At 47.0% G+C, this 27,524-nt stretch overlaps 1 protein-coding gene across 1 annotated transcript in view; it reads right to left on the bottom strand.

Moving 5' to 3' along the window:
• Positions 1–27,524, bottom strand: part of unc-119 (unc-119 lipid binding chaperone) — a 143,523-nt gene that overhangs the window by 17,532 nt on the left and 98,467 nt on the right. Inside the window, exon 4 of the mRNA XM_069313230.1 lies at positions 23,967–24,081. Coding sequence (XP_069169331.1) covers positions 23,967–24,081 — 115 coding nt within the window. The remainder of the gene's footprint in view (positions 1–23,966; positions 24,082–27,524) is intronic.

Below are 27,524 nucleotides of genomic sequence, written 5' to 3'. Positions count from 1 at the left end.
GCATGCAGAAGCTCTTAGATCTCCTGTAAGATAGCTTGCAGAAGCTCTTAGATCTCCTGTAAGATAGCATGCAGAAGCTCTTAGATCTCCTGTAAGATAGCATGCAGAAGCTCTTAGATCTCCTGTAAGATAGCTTGCAGAAGCTCTTAGATCTCCTGTAAGATAGCTGGCAGAAGCTCTTAGATCTCCTGTAAGATAGCTGGCAGAAGCTCTTAGATCTCCTGTAAGATAGCTGGCAGAAGCTCTTAGATCTCCTGTAAGATAGCTTGCAGAAGCTCTTAGATCTCCTGTAAGATAGCTGGCAGAAGCTCTTAGATCTCCTGTAAGATAGCATGCAGAAGCTCTTAGATCTCCTGTAAGATAGCATGCAGAAGCTCTTAGATCTCCTGTAAGATAGCTTGCAGAAGCTCTTAGATCTCCTGTAAAATAGCTTGCAGAAGCTCTTAGATCTCCTGTAAGATAGCTTGCAGAAGCTCTTAGATTTCCTGTAAGATAGCTTGCAGAAGCTCTTAGATCTCCTGTAAGATAGCTTGTAGAAGCTCTTAGATCTCCTGTAAGATAGCTTGCAGAAGCTCTTAGATCTCCTGTAAGATAGCTTGCAGAAGCTCTTAGATCTCCTGTAAGATAGCTTGCAGAAGCTCTTAGATCTCCTGTAAGATAGCTTGCAGAAGCTCTTAGATCTCCTGTAAGATAGCTTGCAGAAGCTCTTAGATCTCCTGTAAGATAGTGATACAGGCTTTGCTGTGTCCTTTGTTGTATATATATATATATATATATATATATATATATATATATATATATATATATATATATATATATATATATATATATATATATATAATATAGCACATAGGGGCAGGATAAGGGCTAGATTATGAGGATAGGATGAGAGCTGGGGTTCACGGAGACAATGAACGCTGCATAGCCAGACTAGACCATTGGGGATCGAACGTCGACCCTGCAAGAAGCGGGACCTTCGTTGTATCGACCAATGTACGTGAATGGAGAGGGAAAGACAACAAAGAGGAAGAGGGAACGGAGAGAGGGTAGAGGAAGGAGTGAAAGACATAATAAGCAGGTAAGTGAAGATGGCGGAGGGGGGAAGAATGAAAAAATGGAGAGAATGAGAGGGAGAAGGAGAGTGCAGAAGGGAGAGAACAAGAGAAGAAGCAACAAGGGGGTTAATAACACTCTATCATCAGTAAATCTATAATCCGTTCGATAGATAGCATGCTGTTAAGTATGTGCTGCATGGAAGAGGTAGGTGGCAGCGGATGGTGGTGGTGGGGAGTGACTGTAGGTGGTGGTAGTGGTGGTGGTGGTGGTAAACAGTACCAGTAGTGAAGGCGGGAATCTACGGTGTAAGCACAACACCCCTACCATGACAACACCCCACCACCACAATACTCCATCAACCCTCGTCAACCCCACACCAACACCCCCACCACCACCACGGAAAGCACACACACACACACACACCGCCTCCAAATGAACAGTTGACCACTACACGAAGATCAACAAAACATGAACTACAAGATCATCTTTTAACTCATCGCACACGCACTCCCCCTCCCCCCCCCCCCCACAACCTCCCCTAAACCCCCCTACAACCTCCCCCCAACCCCAGGAGTGAGTCACTTAGCCGGTAGCAGGACACCCCCCACTGACAAACACCGCTGATCAATATATGCTGTGTTGCAAATATATAAACCTCACGGGGGTGAGTTTAGCGAGTGAGTGAGTGAGTGAGTGAGTGAGTGAGTAATAACTACACATTAACGAGTTCAGTGCTGAAGGATACGAATGGGCGGTCACGCTTCTTGTGTGATGGTGAGGGAGGCATGTGAGGTGAGGCAAGGATAGGGTGAGGGAGGCATGTGAGGTGAGGCAAGGATAGGGTGAGGGAGGCATGTGAGGTGAGGCAAGGATAGGGTGAGGGAGGCATGTGAGGTGAGGCAAGGATAGGGTGAGGGAGGAATGTGGGGGTGAGGCAAGGATAGGGTGAGGGAGGAATGTGGGGGTGAGGCAAGGATAGGGTGAGGGAGGAATGTGGGGGTGAGGCAAGGAGAGGGTGAGGGAGGAATGTGGGGGTGAGGCAAGGATAGGGTGAGGGAGGCATGTGAGGGTGAGGCAAGGATAGGGTGAGGGAGGCATGTGAGGGTGAGGCAAGGATAGGGTGAGGGAGGCATGTGAGGGTGAGGCAAGGATAGGGTGAGGGAGGAATGTGGGGGTGAGGCAAGGATAGGGTGAGGGAGGAATGTGGGGGTGAGGCAAGGATAGGGTGAGGGAGGAATGTGGGGGTGAGGCAAGGATAGGGTGAGGGAGGAATGTGGGGGTGAGGCAAGGAGAGGGTGAGGGAGGAATGTGAGGGTGAGGCAAGGATAGGGTGAGGGAGGCATGTGACGGTGAGGCAAGGATAGGGTGAGGGAGGAATGTGGGGGTGAGGCAAGGATAGGGTGAGGGAGGCATGTGAGGGTGAGGCAAGGATAGGGTGAGGGGAGGTATGTGAGGTGAGGCAAGGATAGGGTGAGGGATGTGTGTGAGGTGAGGCAAGGATAGGGTGAGGGATGTGTGTGAGGTGAGGCAAGGATAGGGTGAGGGAGGAATGTGAGGTGAGGCAAGGATAGGGTGAGGAAGGAATGTGAGGTGAGGCAAGGATAGGGTGAGGGATGTGTGTGAGGTGAGGCAAGGATAGGGTGAGGGAGGAATGTGAGGTGAGGCAAGGATAGGGTGAGGAAGGAATGTGAGGTGAGGCAAGGATAGGGTGAGGAAGGAATGTGAGGTGAGGCAAGGATAGGGTGAGGAAGGTGTGTGAGGTGAGGCAAGGATAGGGTGAGGGAGGTATGTGAGGTGAGGCAAGGATAGGGTGAGGGGGTATGTGAGGTGAGGCAAGGATAGGGTGAGGGAGGTATGTGAGGTGAAGCAAGTATAGGGTGAGGGAATGTGAGGTGAGGCAAGGATAGTGTGAGGGAGGAATGTGAGGTGAGGCAAGGATAGTGTGAGGGAGGAATGTGGGGGTGAGGCAAGGATAGGGTGAGGGAGGAATGTGGGGGTGAGGCAAGGATAGGGTGAGGGAGGTATGTGGGGGTGAGGCAAGGATAGGGTGAGGGAGGAATGTGGGGGTGAGGCAAGGATAGGGCGAGGGAGGAATGTGGGGGTGAGGCAAGGATAGGGTGAGGGAGGAATGTGGGGGTGAGGCAAGGATAGGGTGAGGGAGGAATGTGGGGGTGAGGCAAGGATAGGGTGAGGGGGGTATGTGAGGTGAGGCAAGGATAGGGTGAGGGAGGTATGTGAGGTGAGGCAAGGATAGGGTGAGGGAGGTATGTGAGGTGAGGCAAGGATAGGGTGAGGGAGGTATGTGAGATGTAGCAAGGATAGGATGAGAGACGTATGTAAGGTGAAAGGGAGACGGCCAAGAATAGGATAAAAGTTAACCAATAAGGATATATGGATTCAGATCCTAATTATCCACATAATTCCCTACCATATGAGGCCACTTGCGGGTCGTTGTCTTAAACGAGGTTCGTAGCCTCGGCTCCTGAATAATAGATGACCTCAATGTCGATAGTAACGGGGTCCCTATGGAGACCATCGTGGGAAAAAAAAAATCAAACCTCTCGTGTTCCTCCTGCATTCTAGCCGTGAAGAACAGATTAAGAACATGATAGTGAACAATTTTGAACATTCAACAGCTTGAAAACAGCAGTGAACAATCATCACTAACTCCGCATATTTCAATTCGCCCTCAAGCTGTTCCACAAACTCTCCCCCTGTTACCTAGCAGTAAAATAGGTACCTGGGAGTTAGTAAACTGTCACGGGCTGTTTCCTGGAGGTGGAGGCCTGGTCGAGGCTATTTGAGGCTATTTGGGCTGCCAAGTCCGTATAGCCGTGGGACGGTGCGCTTTCCTATATGTGTGCTCGCCGGCCCGACCGTCCAAGTGGTTGGGCACCATTCCTTCCCCCTGTCCAATCCCAAATCCTTAGCCTGATCCCTTCCCAGTGCTATATAGTCGTAATGGCTTGGCGCTTTCTCCTTCATAATTCCCTCCCTCGCCGGCTGGCAGAAAGTGCTTCAGCTCTTGGGCCCCGTTAAGTGTCAGATAATGGTGTAATGATTCCCGTCTCTCTTGTGCTGTGTATTTACTATTTGTGTCTGCAGAATCGAGCTATTAGCTCCTGGACCCCCGCTTTTCTAACCCATCTATTTTTCCTCTATTATATCTACTACATATATTTCTCTCTAACACACACACACGCGCGCGCACACATCCCCAGGAATCAGCCCATAGCAGCTGTAACTCCCAGGTACCTATTTACTGCTAGGTAACAGGAGCATCAGAGTGAATGGAACTCTGCTCATTTTATTTCTGCCATCACCGGGGATTGAATCCGGACCCTAGGATTACTAGTCCAGAGCGCTACCCACTCATCTATCAGGCACCTGCACATATGGGTGTGTGTGTGTGTGTGTTGAGGGGAATCTTACATTACAACCCTCACTTGCAGAGTTGCTTAAAAAGAACCTTGATGTTAGGTCTGCAGTAAGGGAAGTTGCCATGGAAGTGGCTTCTTCTCAGGAAGCAGCTAGATGTACAAGCCTCTCTCTCTCTCTCTCTCTCGTTTGTGTGTGTGTGTGTGTGTGTGTGTGTGTGTGTGTGTGTGTGTGTGTGTGTGTGTGTGTGTGTGTGTGTGTGTGTGTGTGTGGGTGTGTGTGGGTGTGTGTGTGTGTGTGTGTGTGTGTGTGTGTGTGTGTGTGTGTGTGGGTGTGTGTGGGTGGATATTATGCTTTAAGTGTGTGGGATTTGTAAATGATATAGAGTTGACGCCTGTGCAGATGCCACCAGATCCCTGGGAGGAAAAGCCGAGTAATATTCAAACATATGAGATGCCAACGAAGAAGTCCATCAAGTTGCCGCAAGAAGATATGTAAATATAATCTCGACAAAATTAATAAAGAAACAAGAAATGAATTCTATCAAATCTACAGTAATGGATCTGGTAACTTTGCTAACGGCAGGGCTGGACCGGGGAACGCAGTAATAACCAAAATAATTCCTTGAAAATTATTCAAATCACGGCTTGAGAACCGAGTCTCGTCAACGCAAGGAGAGCTCACTGTTGTAGCATCAAGGTACCTAGAAGTGAGCACAAGGGGAGCAGTGATGAGCACTGAGCACCACAACTCTCACAACCTACTCCAGGCATATTCCAGGCAACCCGTTCTCGCACTTTCTTACTGTCAATATTGACATTAAATACGTGCATATGTGACATACTAAACATACTAGTTTACCTTGAAAAGCTTCATAGAAAACACCGACCTTACCTAACCTTCTTAGCATGTTAAGATAAGCATCCTATTGCTTCGTAATTAAAATTATTACTTAACCTATACCTATAATAGGTTAAGTAATAATTGTAATTACGAAACAATAAGACGCTTATCTTAACATACTATGAAGGTTAAGTAAGGTCGGTGTTTTCTATGAAGCTTTTCAAGGTAAACTAGTATGTTTAGTATGTCACATATGCACGTATTTAATGTCAATATTGACTATACGAAAGTGCGAGAACGGGTTGGTTTCAGGTAAGGGCGCCCCCTTCAAAGCCTCAAGGAAGGTCAAGCAGGAAGCAGGGGGGGGAGGGAGGATAACAGCTGAAATCAAGAAAACGGTAAAAGTGCTATCGAGTCATGGGAAGATGATCAAGGTCCTGTGGAATGAAGGAGCAGATGTGCTGGCTGCTGAGGGCACTCAGGCCACAACACTTCATGCTCCTGAGCCTTGTACAGGTCTGGGGCTTCATCACACATCACGGTGACAACCCTGGAAACACAAACCGTAACTGTCTCTATTTTCCGCTTGTTACAACTTGTAATAAAGTTGTTACATCTTGGCTTAACGTGTTTATGACGTATTAGAACTTTGTTACAACTTGCTATATTGGTTGTTATAACTGGTTAGGAGGTGTTAAAGCTTGTTCGAACGTTGTACCAACGTCGTAGTTTCGGTGTGTGTTTGGCGGAAAGGTGGCCGAGGAGTTACCATGCGACCTAAACATAAAATTTTGGTTATGTCGTGTATTCGCTCAAACTAGTCCAGTAGGCACGCGCACATACCCACTGGGTAGTACTAGTGCCAAGGTGGGTACTGTGCCCACTGGGTAGTACTAGTGCCAAGGCGGGTACTGTGCCCACTGGGTAGTACTAGTACCAAGGTGGGTACTGTGCCCACTGGGTAGTACTAGTGCCAAGGTGGGTACTGTGCCCACTGGGTAGTACTAGTGCCAAGGTGGGTACTGTGCCCACTGGGTAGTACTAGTGCCAAGGTGGGTACTGTGCCCACTGGGTAGTACTAGTACCAAGGTGGGTACTGTGCCCACTGGGTAGTACTAGTACCAAGGTGGGTACTGTGCCCACTGGGTAGTACTAGTACCAAGGTGGGTACTGTGCCCACTGGGTAGTACTAGTGCCAAGGTGGGTACTGTGCCCACTGGGTAGTACTAGTGCCAAGGTGGGTACTGTGCCCACTGGGTAGTACTAGTACCAAGGTGGGTACTGTGCCCACTGGGTAGTACTAGTACCAAGGTGGGTACTGTGCCCACTGGGTAGTACTAGTACCAAGGTGGGTACTGTGCCCACTGGGTAGTACTAGTACCAAGGTGGGTACTGTGCCCACTGGGTAGTACTAGTACCAAGGTGGGTACTGTGCCCACTGGGTAGTACTAGTGCCAAGGTGGGTACTGTGCCCACTGGGTAGTACTAGTGCCAAGGTGGGTACTGTGCCCACTGGGTAGTACTAGTGCCAAGGCGGGTACTGTGCCCACTGGGTAGTACTAGTGCCAAGGTGGGTACTGTGCCCACTGGGTAGTACTAGTGCCAAGGTGGGTACTGTGCCCACTGGGTAGTACTAGTGCCAAGGCGAGTACTGTGCCCACTGGGTAGTACTAGTGCCAAGGCGGGTACTGTGCCCACTGGGTAGTACTAGTGCCAAGGTGGGTACTGTGCCCACTGGGTAGTAATTGACCCCCCCCCCCACACACACAGGTCAACAGCTGACCTCTCCCAGGGTGCTGGCCACAACAGCCGTGCCTACCTTCCGGGTGTCTATTTTACTGCTAGGGTGAACAGAGACATTAGTTAAAAGGAAACATGCCCAAACCGTTTTCTGTCCTCTCCGGGGATATAACCAGGATCCGTCGGTTGTGAGTCGGGGATGTAGACTACTGTGCTTCCCTACCTTCACGAAAAAGGTTTTGCAAACAGCATCAACACCTGTGGACACACGCAGCATCAACACCTGTGGACACACACAGCATCAACACCTGTGGACACACGCAGCATCAACACCTGTGGACACACGCAGCATCAACACCTGTGGACACACACAGCATCAACACCTGTGGACACACACAGCATCAACACCTGTGGACACACGCAGCATCAACACCTGTGGACACACACAGCATCAACACCTGTGGACACACACAGCATCAACACCTGTGGACACACACAGCATCAACACCTGTGGACACACACAGCATCAACACCTGCGGACACACACAGCATCAACACCTGTGGACACACACAGCATCAACACCTGTGGACACACACAGCATCAACACCTGTGGACACACACAGCATCAACACCTGTGGACACACACAGCATCAACACCTGTGGACACACGCAGCATCAACACCTGCGGACACACACACACACACACACACACACACACACACACACACACACACACACACACACACACACACACTCCAGTGGAGTCCCACAGGGCTCTGTACTCGGTCCTATCTTGTTTCTGATATATGTAAATGATCTCCCGGAGGGTATCGATTCATTTCTCTCAATGTTTGCGGACGATGCTAAAATTATGAGAAGGATTAAAACAGAAGAGGACTGTTTGAGGCTTCAAGAAGACCTAGACAAACTGAAGGAATGGTCGAACAAATGGTTGTTAGAGTTTAACCCAACCAAATGTAATGTAATGAAGTTAGGTGTAGGGAGCAGGAGGCCAGATACAAGGTATCATCTGGGAGAGGAAATTCTTCAGGAGTCAGAGAAGGAAAAAGACTTGGGAGTTGATATCACGCCAGACCTGTCTCCTGCAGCACATATCAAGCGGATAACATCAGCGGCATATGCCAGGCTGGCCAACATACGAACGGCATTCAGAAACTTGTGTAAAGAATCATTCAGAACTTTGTATACCACATATGTCAGGCCAATCCTGGAGTATGCAGCCCCAGCATGGAGTCCATATCTAGTCAAGGATAAGACTAAACTGGAAAAGGTTCAAAGGTTTGCCACCAGACTAGTACCCGAGCTGAGAGGTATGAGCTACGAGGAGAGACTACGGGAATTAAACCTCACTTCGCTGGAAGACAGAAGAGTTAGGGGGGACATGATCACCACATTCAAGATTCTGAAGGGAATTGATAGGGTAGATAAAGACAGTCTATTTAACACAAGGGGAACACGCACAAGGGGACACAGGTGGAAACTGAGTGCCCAAATGAGCCACAGAGATATTAGAAAGAACTTTTTTAGTGTCAGAGTGGTTGACAAATGGAATGCATTAGGAAGTGATGTGGTGGAGGCTGACTCCATACACAGTTTCAAGTGTAGATATGATAGAGCCCAGTAGGCTCAGGAATCTGTACACCTGTTGATTGACGGTTGAGAGGCGGGACCAAAGAGCCAGAGCTCAACCCCCGCAAACACAACTAGGTGAGTACAACTAGGTGAGTACACACACACACAGCATCAACACCTGCGGACACACAATCAGGAGGGAAGAGATCTGTGTGGTTGGTGTTGGTGGCAGATCCAGAATATACGAAGTCGTCTGTTTACCTGACGGGCCATCCTTTACGTGCCCAGAAACCGATTGGAACCTGGACCACCAGTGACCAACACACCAGCATGAACCTGGTCCACCAGTGAACCTGGACCACCAGTGACCAACACACCAGCATGAACCTGGTCCACCAGTGACCAACACACCAGCATGAACCTGGTCCACCAGTGAACCTGGACCACCAGTGACCAACACACCAGCATGAACCTGGTCCACCAGTGACCAACACACCAGCATGAACCTGGTCCACCAGTGAACCTGGACCACCAGTGACCAACACACCAGCATGAACCTGGTCCACCAGTGAACCTGGACCACCAGTGACCAACACACCAGCATGAACCTGGTCCACCAGTGACCAACACACCAGCATGAACCTGGACCACCAGTGACCAACACACCAGCATGAACCTGGTCCACCAGTGACCAACACACCAGCATGAACCTGGACCACCAGTGACCAACACACCAGCATGAACCTGATCCACCAGTGACCAACACACCAGCATGAACCTGGACCACCAGTGACCAACACACCAGCATGAACCTGGAGCACCAGTGACCCTGGTCCACCAGTGACCAACACACCAGCATGAACCTGGACCACCAGTGACCCTGGTCCACCAGTGACCAACACACCAGCATGAACCTGGTCCACCAGTGACCAACACACCAGCATGAACCTGGTCCACCAGTGACCAACACTCCAGCATGAACCTGGTCCACCAGTGAACCTGGTCCACCAGTGACCAACACACCAGCATGAACCTGGTCCACCAGTGAACCTGGTCCACCAGTGACCAACACACCAGCATGAACCTGGTCCACCAGTGACCAACACACCAGCATGAACCTGGTCCACCAGTGAACCTGGACCACCAGTGACCAACACACCAGCAAGCAAGTAGCTTCTACTCCCAAGGGGTGTGACCTGGCCGAGGCAGCAGCAGGGAGGGCCTTTGAGCTATGTGGATCACGAGTTCCAAGCTCTGAAAGCACGTTCAGAATCGATCACAGCCGCTGAAAGGGATGAGGCTGCAGTTGCAAATGTTGCAGCTGCCCAAACCTTCAGAGCGCGTCTCGCTTCAGTTCCAGTGACCAGACACTACCAGCATTGCTAATGGTAACATCCATGACATCACTTTTAGATATCTGTATTCTTTCAAATCCGTTATGTATCTATATATATTATCATACTTTTATTGTATCTATATATTATATTCGTTTTTTTATCTACGTCTCGTATAACTTATCTTTTTCTAACTTATCTTTTCTATCTATTTATATTTATATTTTCTATTACTGTAAGCAAATTTTTTCTATCCTCATTACTTTTACTTTATGAATTTATTTTGTATTATTCGGCGTTTGTTATCTATCTCATGTGATCTGATAGATGGCAACCCGACGTAAGCTGCCATCATCAGGGACACCAGGTATCCCCCCTGATATTCCCTAGTCTCACCTGGAGCCTGTGAGGGAAGTGTTCCAGGCTGGGCTACCAGGCAACACAAGGCTCACGTGGGACCACTTCCCCAGAGGGCAGTAACCCGCCATGTATCAGCCTGGTGTGACCCATACGAGGTCTTGTCACACTACCCCGTTGACTATTACGTCTTGGCATGCTAGAGGCGGGCGGGTCACCGTCACGTCTGGGAGCCTTGTCTGGTCTTGTTGAGGAGTCGTAAACATGTTGGCAAGGCTGCTGCGTGTGTCTTGTGGGTGTCTATAACGGACCTAAAGTAGACAGTTCACAGGTAGTTCACAGAAATAACATCACATGAGACCAGAAGACATGGCAGGATGTGCAGAATACCCCCGTTGAACAGCAGAGGTGCAACAGGTTCTCTGAGAGAGAACTCTATCAACATCAGAGACCCGAGACTGTTCAACACGCTTCCGCTACACATAAGGGGCATAACTGGCAAACCCCTCACAGTGTTCAAGAGAGAACTGGATAAGCACCTCCAAAGGATACCTGATCAACCAGGCTGTGACTCATACGTCAGGCTACGAGCAGCCGCGTCTAACAGCCTGGTTGATCAGTCCAGCAACCAGGAGGCCTGGTCGACGACCGGGCCGCGGGGACGCTAAGCCCCGGAAGCACCTCAAGGTAACCTCAAGGTAGACTATAGAGGGACTGCAGACAGCAGGTCACCTCACCTTATGTTGATGTGCGCCGGGAGCCAGCAGACAGCCCAAGTCTGCCGCGTCGCCTGGACTATAAGCGACCACTCCAGTATTTCTAATACGGAATGGATGAAGGTGTGTAGGCTCCTAGGATCTGAAGCACACACTCCGTGTTGTGGAGTGGGACGACTCCAGGGGCAAACTTACCCATGACTGCTGCTACAGTGATGCCGGACAGTTCTGCAGTGAAAGTAGCAGATGTTATGTCGGGAAGACTGCCGCAGCAGCGCGTCCCATCCACGAGCACCGCTCCAAAGCCATCTCCGGACCCTGGCTTGAAACCATCAGTACTTCCCGAACAGTGATTATGAGGAAGTGTCGTTTAGCACTGTATTCCCCTATTGCTACTCTCCCTACTTGCCTTACTGTACCCGTTACATTTACGCTCCGACTCCCGGCACCAACACTGAACCAGGAGCGACACGGACACAGGAGGAAGTCCCGTCAGTATGGACGGGGGTCGAGGCTTGGTACGCACCCGTGACTAAGCGGATGCCACCACCATCTCTAAGCTCTGGGGCTCTGGAGCTGGAGTCCTACCTCCATACTCCAGCTTTGTGAGCCTCAGTGTCCTATGGAGAAGGAGGGTATGCTTATCTCCCTCCTCACATAGTCTAGTTATCATGCATCCAGCAACTAGTGTAGTTATCATACATCCAGCAACTAGTGTAGTTATCATACATCCAGCAACTAGTGTAGTTATCATACATCCAGCAACTAGTGTAGTTATCATACATCCAGCAACTAGTGTAGTTATCATACATCCAGCAACTAGTGTAGTTATCATACATCCAACAACTAGTGTAGTTATCATACATCCAACAACTAGTGTAGTTATCATACATCCAGCAACTAGTGTAGTTATCATACATCCAGCAGCTAGTGTAGTTATCATACATCAAGCAACTAGTGTAGTTATCATACATCCAGCAGCTAGGGTAGTTATCATACATCCAGCAACTAGTGTAGTTATCATACATCCAACAACTAGTGTAGTTATCATACATCCAACAACTAGTGTAGTTATCATACATCCAGCAACTAGTGTAGTTATCATACATCCAGCAACTAGTGTAGTTATCATACATCCAGCAACTAGTGTAGTTATCATACATCCAGCAACTAGTGTAGTTATCATACATCCAGCAACTAGTGTAGTTATCATACATCCAACAACTAGTGTAGTTATCATACATCCAGCAACTAGTGTAGTTATCATACATCCAGCAACTAGTGTAGTTATCATACATCCAGCAACTCACAGTCTTCGAACATTTACAAGTATTATTATTCAACGTTCAATAAAACAATTCAACAGAAACGAGTAATGCAACAAAGTCAAATGAGCAATTATTTATAAAGCTGGCAAATTATGAGCCGAGAATCTGTAGAAGATGCGTGTTTATATGTTAAACTTATCATACGCCCGGCAACGTAATCTGGTCATCGCATATACTGTACATACATATATATCCGTTATAAGTGGGAATATAAGCAACATAACGAATTATAGTGACGCAATCTTCCATGTGCGGGTAACTTGCATTTGGTAACTGTGCCAGAGTCAGTGTGGAAGTCAATCGACCAATCTAACACCTCTCTCTCTCTCTCTCTCTCTCTCTCTCTCTCTCTCTCTCTCTCTCTCTCTCTCTCTCTCTGTGTTACCGAAGCCGGAATTTCTTATTTTCCTCTTACCAGGCTCTTTACTGCTGCCGTAACGGCAAGGGAAGCCTACTGTAACGAGGGCTTCTTCTGCAGGAGTGAGGGGAGATTACAGGATTCCTTCTACAAGAGTGAGGGGAGACTACAGGATTCCTTCTGCAGGAGTGAGGGGAGATTACAGGATTCCTTCTACAAGAGTGAGGGGAGACTACAGGATTCCTTCTGCAGGAGTGAGGGGAGACTACAGGATTCCTTCTGCAGGAGTGAGGGGAGACTACAGGATTCCTTCTGCAGGAGTGAGGGGAGACTACAGGATTCCTTCTGCAAGAGTGAGGGGAGACTACAGGATTCCTTCTGCAGGAGTGAGGGGAGACTACAGGATTCCTTCTGCAGGAGTGAGGGGAGACTACAGGATTCCTTCTGCAGGAGTGAGGGGAGACTACAGGATTCCTTCTGTCTGTCATTGTGCAACCCGTTCTCGCAAATTCGTAAAGTCAATATTGACTTATTAACTACGTGCATAGGTGATATACTAAACATAATAGATACCCTTAAAAAGATTCATAGAAAACACCGACCTTACCTAACCTTGTTAGTATCTTAAGATAAGCATCTTATTGCTTCGTAATTACAATTATTACTTAACCTATACCTATTATAGGTTAGGTAATAATTGTAATTACGAAGCAATAAGATGCTTATCTTAAGATACTAACAAGGTTAGGTAAGGTCGGTGTTTTCTATGAATCTTTTTAAGGGTATCTATTATGTTAAGTATGTCACCTATGCACATATTTAATAAGTCAATATTGACTTATTAAATTTGCGAGAACGGGTTGCATTGTGATTCCATGTGATTCCTTCCTGACTGTCACCAGAGGAACACAAAAAACATTGTGCGAGGATCCTATGCTAAGCTTTTCAGCTTCATAATCGCTTTGTAATATATGGATGATTAAATATTAAAGAAACTGTTCACGGCTTTTGTGAAGCCAAAATTGGAATATGTAGCGGTTGTAAATTTTTAAATTTTGCCCCGAGGGGCGAGTTTATTGGGCAGCGCCACTCATCCTGTGAGTGGACACACCGCCATAGTGACAGTATTGGGCAGCGCCACTCACCCTGGGAGTGGACACACCGCCATAGTGACAGTATTGGGCAGCGCCACTCATCTTGTGAGTGGACACACCGCCATAGTGACAGTATTGGGCAGCGCCACTCATCTTGTGAGTGGACACACCGCCATAGTGACAGTATTGGGCAGCGCCACTCACCCTGGGAGTGGACACACCGCCATAGTGACAGTATTGGGCAGCGCCACTCATCCTGTGAGTGGACACACCGCCATAGTGACAGTATTGGGCAGCGCCACTCATCTTGTGAGTGGACACACCGCCATAGTGACAGTATTGGGCAGCGCCACTCATCTTGTGAGTGGACACACCGCCATAGTGACAGTATTGGGCAGCGCCACTCATCCTGTGAGTGGACACACCGCCATAGTGACAGTATTGGGCAGCGCCACTCATCCTGTGAGTGGACACACCGCCATAGTGACAGTATTGGGCAGCGCCACTCATCTTGTGATTGGACACACCGCCATAGTGACAGTACTGGGCAGCGCCACTCATCTTGTGAGTGGACACACCGCCATAGTGACAGTATTGGGCAGCGCCACTCATCTTGTGAGTGGACACACCGCCATAGTGACAGTATTGGGCAGCGCCACTCATCCTGTGAGTGGACACACCGCCATAGTGACAGTATTGGGCAGCGCCACTCATCCTGTGAGTGGACACACCGCCATAGTGACAGTATTGGGCAGCGCCACTCATCTTGTGAGTGGACACACCGCCATAGTGACAGTATTGGGCAGCGCCACTCATCCTGTGAGTGGACACACCGCCATAGTGACAGTATTGGGCAGCGCCACTCATCCTGTGAGTGGACACACCGCCATAGTGACAGTATTGGGCAGCGCCACTCATCTTGTGAGTGGACACACCGCCATAGTGACAGTATTGGGCAGCGCCACTCATCTTGTGAGTGGACACACCGCCATAGTGACAGTATTGGGCAGCGCCACTCACCCTGGGAGTGGACACACCGCCATAGTGACAGTATTGGGCAGCGCCACTCATCCTGTGAGTGGACACACCGCCATAGTGACAGTATTGGGCAGCGCCACTCATCTTGTGAGTGGACACACCGCCATAGTGACAGTATTGGGCAGCGCCACTCATCTTGTGAGTGGACACACCGCCATAGTGACAGTATTGGGCAGCGCCACTCATCCTGTGAGTGGACACACCGCCATAGCAGCATGTACAACACTCCCCAATAGGAAGAAAACCCGCTGGGTTGTTCATCCTGTCACTTGTACCCAGACAGCTGGGACTTGCTTTGGTGCCCATATCATCAATAAACTGGAAGAGGTGCAAAGACATGCTACGAAATGGCTTTCGGAATTGGAAAACAAGTGCTACAAACAGAGGCTAGAGCCGCTAAATATGCCATAGCAAGTCGATACAGGGAAAAGAGGGGATATGATCACTACGTACAAAATAGTAACAGGAATCGACAAAACTGACAAAGTGGAATTCCTGAAACCTGCAACTTCAAAAACAAGAGGTCATAGATTTACACTAAAGAAACAAAGGTGCCGAAAATATATCAGAAAATTCACTTTTGCAGAGTGGTAGACGGTTGGAACAAGTGAGGTGGTGGTCGTGGAGGCGAAAATCATCAGTAGTTTCAAATCGTTATACGACAAAGAGTACTGGGAAGACGGGACACCTCGAGCGTAGACACTTTGGTAATTACACAAAATAAACTACTTGAAATAGGAAATCTAGTAAATTTTGGAAAAGGCAAACATCCTTTTCCTTTTCATATGAAAAAAGGTCTTTTCCCAATGTTCACGAAAGAGGACGTACGAGGCACTAAACTACAGACCAGTGTGACCGACAAGTACACCTTGTTGAAATGTTGAACAGGAGGAGAAAAGGTCTGAAGGATAAAGGACAATAAGAGAACGGGGAATAAGGAAAATATGGATGAGATAAAAGAAAATGAAAGGTATGAGAAATGATAACAAGAGGAAAAAGGGATGAAAGATTAGGAAAAACTCAGCGGGAAGAAGACAGAAGTGAAAGAGAAAGAAAGGAGAAAGAGAGGAGGGCCATAGTACATATACCGACATATAACGCAGTTAGAAAGTAGAAATTGGTACTATTAAATCTGGAAAAAAAACGGAAAAAGGTTTTCTTATGTTGCAAAGACAAAATAAACTAACCTTACCTTCCTAGACCTAATAGATGCCTAGGCCTAATAATAAATAATCTCATTATTGAAAATGAATTGGTGTATTTATATGTTTCTCCTTTGTGAGATGTTATGTATCTTCGTGAATGAAATCTTCGTGAATGATATCTTCGTGAATAACATCACCGTGAATAACCTGAGGAATATCAGGTTATTCACTGATATCAGTGAATAACCTGATATCCCTGTTCATTGAGGGATATCAGGTTATACTCGAACACGAGACGGTTCGAGTATAAACTCGAGGAACATCCTGGAGAAGTTGAAGGCTTAAATCGAGCGCCAACTTAGTATTAATGTCCAGGTTTTGCTCCTCGCAGAAGCACTCAAGCTTGGCTCTGAGTAAATGTTTTATTTAGCTTGGGCTGCGTGCTCGTTCCAGCTCTGCCTACTACCCAAGCTGCTTCTCACACATTTGTAAACTACCTACCAGTAAACTACTGGTAGTTAACCGGTAAACTACCACCCCACACAGCCTTATACCCCCTAGAAAACTAAATGGCACGAAAAAATAAATTTAAAATTTTGTGCATGTGGGTAAACAAAATGAATGTACAATCTGTACATTCAAGCGATAGGTTGGGAAGGATAGAAAAGTGTAGCGACCACCTCGGTTCCTGCAGGTCTGGCGTTCGATCCCCGATGGCTCAGGTGGTTGGTAGCATGGGCACCGTTCCTTCACTCCATCCTCACATTTCAACTTCTATCCTCTCAACGTATCCCCGTCCATGTGGTATGTAGTCAGACTGGCTAGGAGCTTCCTCTTGATCATTTATTATGTTCCTTTATTTTCACTGAGCTCTTGACACATATACAAGACACCACCTTTGGTACTGAAGGCTTGAGAGGTCTGCACCTTTGTGGGCCATGAGAGCCCACGTTATCAGCACCATGCAAGCCTCAGTCACACACCCATCAATCACCACCAGCAATAACGACCCTCGTGGCTCTTCCCGAAACCGCAACACTTAAAATAATTGGGTTCTGCTATCAGCATGAGGCCACGTGACCAGTGTGTTTACTCTTGGATGGTCAGCACTGCCGTGGAGAGGACAGAGCAGCCTGGAGCACCACCAGGAGGGAGGGAGGGAGCCAAGCGGACAGCACACTGGACTTGTGATCCTGTGGTCCCGGGTTCGATCCCGGACGCGGCCAAAAACAATGGGCAGTTTCTTTCACCCTATGCCCCTGTTACCTAGCAGTAAAATAGGTACCTGGGTGTTAGTCAGCTGTCACGGGCTGCTTCCTGGGGGTGGAGGCCTGGTCGAGGACCGGGCTGCAGGGACACTAAAGCCCCGAAATCATCTCAAGTTAACCTCAAGATAACCACCACCACGCGCACACACACTCATACAAAGACCTACCTTGAGGCTACCTTGAGGTGCTTCCGGGGCTTAGTGTCCCCGCGGCCCGGTCGTCGACCAGGCCTCCTGGTTGCTGGACTGATCAACCAGGCTGTTAGACGCGGCTGCTCGCAGCCTGACGTATGAGTCACAGCCTGGTTGATCAGGTATCCTTTGGAGGTGCTTATCCAGTTCTCTCTTGAACACTGTGAGGGGTTTGCCAGTTATGCCCCTTATGTGTAGTGGAAGCGTGTTGAACAGTCTCGGGCCTCTGATGTTGATAGAGTTCTCTCTCAGAGTACCTGTTGCACCTCTGCTTTTCAACGGGGGTATTCTGCACATCCTGCCATGTCTTCTGGTCTCATGTGGTGTTATTTCTGTGTGCAGGTTTGGGACCAGCCCCTCAATTATTTTCCACGTGTAAATTATTATGTATCTCTCCCGCCTGCGCTCAAGGGAGTACAGATTTAGGCTCTTTAGTCGGTCCCAGTAATTTAGATGTTTTACTGAGTGGATTCTAGCAGTAAAGGATCTCTGCACGCTCTCTAGGTCAGCAATTTCTCCAGCTTTGAAAGGGGCTGTCATTGTGCAGCAGTACTCCACTCTAGATAGCACAAGCGTTTTGAAAAGTATCATCATCGGTATAGCATCTCTAGTGTGAAAAGTTCTTGTTATCCAACCTGTCATTTTTCTTGCAGTTGTGACGGCTACTTTATTGTGTTCTTTAAAGGTAAGGTCTTCCGACATGAGTACACCCAGGTCCTTTACATTGCCTTTTCGTTCTATGTTATGATTTGCCTGCGTTTTGTACGTGGTTCCTGTTTTTATGTTTTCAATTTTTCCGTAGCGCATGAGCTGAAACTTATCCTCGTTGAATACCATATTATTTTCTGTAGCCCATAGAAAGACCTGATCTACATCTGATTGGAGGTTTGCCGTGTCCTCTATGTTGCCAACTCTCATGAAAATCCTAGTGTCATCTGCAAAGGATGATACAGTGCTATAGGTTGTGTTCTGGTCTATGTCCGATATGAGGATGAGAAAAAGTACTGGAGCAAGCACAGTACCCTGGGGGACTGAGCTCTTCACGGTTGATGGGCTGGATTTTATTTTGTTGACTATTACACATTGGGTTCTGTCAGTCAGGAAATTGTAGATCCATCTGCCTATTTTCCCGGTAATTCCTTTTGAACGCATTTTATGTGCAATAACACCATGGTCACATTTATCAAAAGCTTTTGCGAAATCTGTGTAAATTACATCAGCGTTTTGTTTGTCTTCCATAGCATTTAATGCCATATCATAGTGGTCCAGCAAATGCGACAGGCAAGAGCGCCCTGTTCTGAAACCATGTTGTCCGGGGTTATGGAGATGCTGTGATTCCATGTATTTTGTGATCTTACTTCTTAGCACTCTCTCAAAAATTTTTATGATGTGCGATGTTAGTGCTATCGGTCTGTAATTTTTTGCCTCTGCCTTATTTCCTCCTTTATGGAGTGGTGCTATCTCTGCTGTTTTTAGTATGTCAGGGATAACGCCAGTATCTAGGCTTTGTCTCCACAGAATGTGAAGGGCCTGCGATAGTGTTTTTTTACAGTTCTTGATGAATATGGAGTTCCAAGAATCCGGGCCTGGTGCAGAGTGCATAGGCATACTGTTTATGGCTTCTTCAAAATCTAGTGGGGATAGGGCGACGTCTGATATGTGATTTGATGTTGGTATCATATCCATGAAAAATTCATTTGGGTTATCAATCTTTAGTGCATTTAATGGCTCACTGAAAACAGAGTCGTACTGCTTCCTCAGTAACTCGCTCATTTCTTTGTTGTCATCTGTGAAAGTTCCATCTCCCTTTCGCAGGGGCCCGATACTAGATGTGGTTTTTGATCTTGATTTTGCATAGGAGAAAAAATATTTCGGATTTCTCTCTATTTCACTGATGGCCTTTTGCTCTCTTTGCCTCTCCTGGGTTTTGTATAATTCTTGTAGCTTGAGTTCAATTGTTTCTATTTCTCTACCTAACCTTCTTCGCCGTTCTTGAGATAGGGTGCGACTCTCAAGTTGTTCCGCGATTCGTTTTCTTCGCCTATATAAGGAACGACGTTCCCGTTCCAATCTGCATCTCTTTCTCTTTTTTCTTAGGGGTATGCGGTTTGAACATATTTCTAGTGCTACTGAGCTTATTTTTTCCAGGCACTGGTTCAAGTTTGCATTTCCTAGCTGTTCTTCCCAGTTTATTTCTGTGAAGTCCTGGTTTATTTGCTCCCAGTTTATCCGTTTATTATTGAAGTTGAATTGAATTGAATTGAATCCTAGGGGATTGATATCACACCAAACCTGTCTCCTGAAGTCCACATCAAAAGAATAACATCGGCGGCGTATGCGAGGCTGGCTAACATCAGAACTGCCTTCAGAAACTTATGTAAGGAATCTTTAAGAACCTTGTTCACCACGTATGTAACAGCAGTCCTGGAGTATGCGGCCCCAGCATGGAGCCCGTACCTTGTCACGCACAAGACGAAACTGGATAAAGTTCAGAGGAATACCACTAGGCTAGTCCCAGAACTAAGAGATATGAGTTACGAGGAAAGGCTGAGGGAACTGCGCCTCACTTCGCTGGAAGACAGAAGAGCTCGGAGAGATATGATCACCACATACAAGATTTTCAGGGGAATTGACAGGTTAGACAAGGATGTATTATTTAACACGGGTGGTACACGCACAAGGGGACACAGGTGGAAGCTGAGTACCCAAATGAGCCACAGGGACGTTAGCAAGAACTTTTCAGTGTCAGAGTAGTTAGTAAATGGAATGCACTAGGAAGTGATGTGGTGGAGGCTGACTCCATACACAGTTTCAAATGTAGATATGATAGAGCCCAGTAGGCTCAGGAATCTGTACACCAGTTGATTGACAGTTGGGAGGCGGGACCAAAGAGCCAGAGCTCAACCCCCGCAAGCACAACTAGGTGAATATACAAAGATCAGAAAGCAGGTCAAGTGAGGGAAGGGTAGGACAGGTGAGGGAGGGTTAGGACTAATTCAGTGTTGAATTAGCGTTACTCTTCAATATTGTGCCGCTAGGTTGTGTGTTCTTGTTCTTATTTGTGCAGGGATATCCTTGCGCCGGTCCCAAGCCTTTCCTTGTCCCACCAGGTGTGACCGATGCTGTGGGGGAGGAGGGGGAGGGAGGGAAGGGATGCTTATCCAAAGATTTTTATTGCAATCTGCCATACTAAGTGTACCTATCAGCCTCCCACCAAACACACACCGAAACTACGACGTTGCTACAACGTTCGAACAAGTTTTAACACCTCCTAACCAGTTATAACAACCAATATAGCAAGTTGTAAGAACGTTCTAATACGTCATAAACACGTTAAGCCAAGATGTAACAACTTTATTACAAGTTGTAACAAGCGGAAAATAGAGACAATTTCGGTTTGTGTTTCCAGGGCTCTGCCTCGCCGCAAATATACTTATTCTAGGTGTGAATTGGGCTAGCAGGCACAGAATCACTACAATTCTGTTTGATGTTTAAGCATACATGTTGTTAATAGAAAATCACCATCATGGGGAAGGGAAGGGCAGGCGCCAAGCCATTAAGACTATATAGCACTGGGAAGGAGTCGAGATAAGGATTTGGGATGGGACGGAAGGAAGGAATGGTGCCCAACCACTTATGGACGGTCGGGGATTGAACGTCGACATGCATGAAGCGAGACCGTCGCTCTATACCGTCCAGTCTAAATAGCTGGACTGGACGGTGGGGGGGAAAGTGTCTACGACACGCACGTCGGCTGCAGTAAGACTGTCCTGTGGGCTGAACAACTAGGCTGTTACACCTCGCTCTTCGCTAAAAAAGGACTGTACTACTGGGTATTATATAGCCTATTTACGTAACTTACATGAGTATATCTCACATGAAAGTACTGTCTGGATGGATATATAATAAACAAATATTTAATACATGAGATTCTGCTACAGTGTGCAATTCCTTGTTCAATATGTGACAATATAAACAGCGACTATCACCAGTTGTATCGCTGCGTCGGAGTTGATAACGAGGCTTCCTTATTTTTTTTTCAGTTGTGTTCATTTATTATGCACCCCATGCTCATTGTGTCATTGTATAATGGGAAAAGATAGCTTACCTAATGGACCCAAGAACTTAATACAAACAACTGAAACTCCAAACATTGTTGCACAGTGACGTAACTACCCGGCTTCTTGGTGAACAAGCAAGGGTGCCCAGCAGGGGTTCTGTGCAACACAGGCGCCACGTGTCCGGGGTCACCTTACCTTGCGGCTACTTTGCGGTTACCTTGCGGTTACCTTGCTGTTATCTTGCGGTTACTTTGCGGCTACCTTGCGGTTACCTTGCGGTTACGTTGCGGTTACCTTGCTGTTATCTTGCGGTTACTTTGCGGCTACCTTGCGGTTACCTTGCGGTTGCGTTGCGGTTACCTTGCGGTTACTTTGCGGTTATGTTGCGGTTATGTTGCGGTTACGTTGTGGTTACGTTGCGGTTACTTTGCGGTTATGTTGCGGGTACCTTGCGGCTACCTTACGTTAGTTCCGAGGGTCAATGTCCCCTAGCGGCCCGGTCTCTGGTCTGGTCAACCAGGCTGTTCGATGCACGCAAAAAAAAATAGGCCCAAATTTCACATTAAATTAGGAGACGATTAGAATTAATGTTATTCTATTGAAACGTATTATTTTTAACTGTGAATGTAATATAAAAAATGAACTAACTTTTACTTAACTATATAACAAAAATATAATAATATTACCATTATATTAACATATTATTAAACAATGTATGTAGCCAATTAGCCAGTTGTAAAGTGAGAATGTGTTTGATTTTTATTAGCAGTAATTAGTAGATAGAAATAGCTAATTAATACTCGCGCTATAGTCTGTTCAAAAGTATGAATTATTATTTTTAATAACCCTACTGCATTACATGTCTATTTTTTTAATTTACCCTTGTCGAACCCTGTGTGTCAGCTTGGTAGGTGCTCCCTGAGGACCTAATATGTGTCAGTCAGGTAGGTGCTCCCTGAGGACCTAATATGTGTCAGTCAGGTAGGTGCTCCCTGAGGACCTAATATGTGTCAGTCAGGTAGGTGCTCCCTGAGGACCTAATATGTGTCAGTCAGGTAGGTGCTCCCTGAGGACCTAATATGTGTCAGTCAGATAGGTGCTCCCTGAGGACCTAATATGTGTCAGTCAGGTAGGTGCTCCCTGAGGACCTAATATGTGTCAGTCAGGTAGGGGGTTCCCTGAGATTTGACGAAATATTTCATAGGTTCCTCATCCTGTGGGCGGTTGACCCCATACCCATCCTGTGGGCGATGGTAGATCCAATACACCTCGTGGGCGGTGGTGGAAAAGGTTACACACATAATGAGTTCAGGAATTGAACCCAACAGTAAGTAACTCCTCGTATAGTAATTGTCAAACAGCTCCCCACAATACTGATTCATAACCCTCACCTCCTACGTCAATCTCTATTCATAATCCTCGCACAATAAAGCCACAATATGTGGCGGATCTTGCCAAACAGAGTTCCCCATAATACTGATGCCATACTCGCCTGTTGCCATACACAGTTCCTCATAATATTAATGTTATTCGGCTGTTACCATACAGAGTTCCCCATAATAGTAATGCCATACTCGACTGTTACCATACAGAGTTTCCCATATTATTGATGATATACTCGCCTGTTACAACACAGTACCTCCATAATATTAATGTTATGCTCGGCTGTTACCATACAGAGTTCTCCATAATACTGAAGCCATACTTGAGAATTTCGGTAGTTCATTTGGGTTCGTTTTTGACTAGTAATCGGGATTCCTGGATTCAAATCCAGGAATCCCATCACCTAAAGCCTCTGTTCACCTAGCAGTAAATAGATACCCGGGAGTTAATCAACTGTTGTGGAGTTGCATCCTGGGGAGGGTCAGTAGTTCGGCCTTGGGAAGACCTCGATATAAGCCTATATACACACGCTGCCTGTCCCCGAAAAATTAATTAGGATTCTCAGCTCTTACCTCGCTGCTACCATACAGAGTTCCCCAAAATAATGCTATCATAAGTAACTATCACTATTATAGGATGAGTGGCGCTGTCCAATAAACTCGCCCCTCGGGGCAAAATAAAAAGAAATAAACTTTATGATGTAGTGGTTAGTACCCTCTCCAGCTCGTCTCACAAGGAAGAAAGCCATAATTCGTATCCTAAGAAGGAAAGGGCTACTGTTTCTGTCGCTGTACACTAAATGGGGACCTGGATGTAAAACAATTACCAGATTGAGTTCTGGGGAAAACAAGCAAGGCTTTGAAGCAAGTTCTGGGGGGGAGAGAACTCTTAGTTAAAAAACAATTAACATTCTAAATGTAAGAAAAAACCATACTACTATCCTCATATTGTTACCATACACAGTTCTCCACTGGACTGTTGCCATACGCATATCCTCATCACTATTACCACACAGAGATCAATACAACACACTGCTGAGTCACACAGCGGCCACATCACAAGGGGTCTTGGGTGCTACTCACGTCGCTCCCACTGTCTTGAGTTTCAAGAACTGCGGCGTGAACTGGTACCTGACGAACCTTCCAGCGTTCGGGTCTGACTCTTCCTGATCAACATCTGGCTCATCTTCTTCCAGCTCTGTGAGAGAGAAACACAGATGTAAGGAGACTGTAATGCTGTAACGAACACAACAACAACTTACCGTTCTCCCAGAGGTGATCTGTAATCCCGTCTGGGCAACCAGTCCCACTGAAACTTACGAAACATTAGAAACAGGGTCGTGTATCCCTGCCTAGTTGCCAAGACAATCCAGTACAATATATATGTGTGTGTGTGTGTGTATGTGTGTGTGTGTGTGTGTGTGTGTGTGTGTGTGTGTGTGTGTATGTGTGTGTGTGTGTGTGTGTGTGTGTGTGTGTGTATGTGTGTGTGTGTGTGTGTGTGTGTGTGTGTGTATGTGTGTGTGTGTGTGTGTGTATGTGTGTGTGTGTGTGTGTGTGTGTGTGTGTATGTGTGTGTGTGTGTGTGTGTGTGTGTGTGTGTGTGTGTGTGTGTGTGTGTGTGTGTGTGTGTGTGTGTGTGTGTGTGTGTGTGTGTGTATGTGTGTGTGTGTGTGTGTGTATTCACCTAGATGTGCTTGCGGGGGTTGAGCTCTGCTCTTTCAGCCCGCCTCTCAACTGTCTATCAACTGTTACTAACTACTATTTTTTTCTCTCCACACCACACCTCACACACACACACACACACACACACACACACACACACACACACACACACACACACACACATACACACACACACACACACATACACACACACACACACACACACACACACACACATACACACACACACACACACACACACACACACACACACACACACACACACACACACACACACACACATACACACACATACACACACACACACACATACACACACACACACACACACACACACACACACACACACACACACATACACACACACACACACACATACACACACACACACACACATACACACACACACACACACACACACACACACACACACACACACACACACCAGGAAGCAGCCCGTGACAGCTGACTAACTCCCAGGTACCTATTTACTGCTAGGTAACATGGGCATAGGGTGAAAGAAACTCCGCCCATTGTTTCTCGCCGGCGCCCGGGATCGAACCCGGGACCACAGGATCACGCGTCCAGCGTGCTATCCGCTCAGCCACCGGCCCCACTACATACACACTGTGTGTATGTAGTGAGTGAGTGAGTGTGTGTGTGTGTTTACTAGTTGTGTTTTTACGGGGGTTGAGCTTTGCTCTTTCGGCCCGCCTCTCAACTGTCAATCAACTGTTTACTAACTACTTTTTTTTCCACACCACACACACACACACACCAGGAAGCAGTCCGTGACAGCTGACTAACTCCCAGGTACCTATTTACTGCTAGGTAACAGGGGCACTTAGGGTGAAAGAAACTTTGCCCATTTGTTTCTGCCTCGTGCGGGAATCGAACCCGCGCCACAGAATTACGAGTCCTGCGCGCTATCCACCAGGCTACGAGGCCCTAAAGTGTCAGTGGCTGTGTGCAGCCACTGACACTCCTATTTGGTGAAGGATCTATACCAATGGCACCCAATACCACACTCCAAATGGTTCAATAAAAGACCTCAGACTCATGGTCTCCCCCGTGTACCAGGCGCTGCCACTTCTCAACACCCGGAAATGGATGTCAAAGGTTTCATTTCACAATGACTGCCACACAGATAACATATCCTAACCTGCCACACAGATATAACATTCTAACCCCCACAGGACAAGTTTCTTGCTTGATCTATTGCCGAGTACAAGTTCCCAGCTGCAGTAGCAGCAATCAACTGAAAACTGGATATATCAATAATTAACAAATACACCACCATTGATTGGCATCATAAGCTTATTAAAACTTGGGATTTGAAAGCTTAACACGAAATAGAAAAGCAATGTGGCTTTTCAGGATAGGCTATGCTGAAAACTAGTCTTGTTGTATATATTTACTGGACTTACGTGTGTCGTAGTTGGCTACATCCTTTCTTGACTTGGCCGTCCTCATCACTCCCTTCTTTTTCGTCACATCAGCAGTTAATACACTCATAGTACTGTAACCCCCGTCAAACTGACAGTTACGACGGGAACGCCCTCACTACCCTCACGTCCAAACCAGCGGAGATGGATGTGTGTGTGTGTGTGTATGTGTGTGTGTGTGTGTGTGTGTGTGTGTGTGTGTGTGTGTGTGTGTGTATGTGTGTGTGTGTGTGTGTGTGTGTGTGTGTGTGTGTGTGTGTGTGTGTGTGTGTATGTGTGTGTGTGTGTGTATGTGTGTGTGTGTGTGTGTGTGTGTACTCACCTATATGTACTCACCTATATGTGCTTGCAGGATCGAGCATTGACTCTTGGATCCCGCCTTTCGAGCATCGGTTGTTTACAGCAATGACTCCTGTCCCATTTCCCTATCATACCTGGTTTTAAAATTATGAATAGTATTTGCTTCCACAACCTGTTCCTGAAGTGCATTCCATTTCCCCACTACTCTCACGCTAAAAGAAAACTTCCTTACATCTCTGTGACTCATCTGAGTTTCAAGCTTCCATCCATGTCCTCTCGTTCTGTTACTATTCCGTGTGAACATTTCGTCTATGTCCACTCTGTCAATTCCTCTGAGTATCTTATACGTTCCTATCATGTCCCCCCTCTCCCTTCTTCTTTCTAGTGTCGTAAGGCACAGTTCCCTCAGGCGCTCTTCATACCCCATCCCTCGTAGCTCTGGGACGAGTCTCGTTGCAAACCTCTGAACCTTTTCCAGTTTCATTATATGCTTCTTCAGATGGGGACTCCATGATGAGGCGGCATACTCTAAGACTGGCCTTACGTAGGCAGTGTAAAGCGCCCTAAATGCCTCCTTACTTAGGTTTCTGAATGATGTTCTAACTTTTGCCAGTGTAGAGTACGCTGCTGTCGTTATCCTATTAATATGTGCCTCAGGAGATAGATTAGGTGTTACGTCCACCCCCAGGTCTCTTTCACGCATCGTTACAGGTAGGCTGTTCCCCTTCATTGTGTACTGTCCCTTTGGTCTCCTATCTCCTAGTCCCATTTCCATAACTTTACATTTGCTCGTGTTGAATTCTAGTAGCCATTTCTCTGACCATCTCTGCAATCTGTTCAGGTCCTCTTGGAGGATCCTGCAATCCTCATCTGTCACAACTCTTCTCATCAACTTTGCATCATCCGCAAACATCGACATGTAGGACTCTACGCCTGTAAACATGTCGTTAACATATACAAGAAATAGAATTGGTCCCAGCACCGATCCTTGTGGTACTCCACTTGTTACTGTTCGCCAGTCCGACTTCTCGCCCCTTACCGTAACTCTTTGGCTCCTTCCTGTTAGGTAGTTCCTTATCCATTCTAGGACCTTTCCCCCCACCCCCGCCTGCCTCTCGAGCTTGAACAGCAGTCTCATGTGCGGTACTGTATCAAAGGCTTTTTGGCAGTCCAGAAATATGCAGTCTGCCCAACCATCTCTGTCCTGTCT

This window comes from Procambarus clarkii, chromosome 75, assembly GCF_040958095.1.
Source record: "Procambarus clarkii isolate CNS0578487 chromosome 75, FALCON_Pclarkii_2.0, whole genome shotgun sequence".
NCBI classification, from domain to species: Eukaryota; Metazoa; Arthropoda; class Malacostraca; order Decapoda; family Cambaridae; genus Procambarus; species Procambarus clarkii.
Note: the sequence above shows the minus strand (reverse complement) of the source record. Positions and strands in the feature narration are given on the sequence as shown.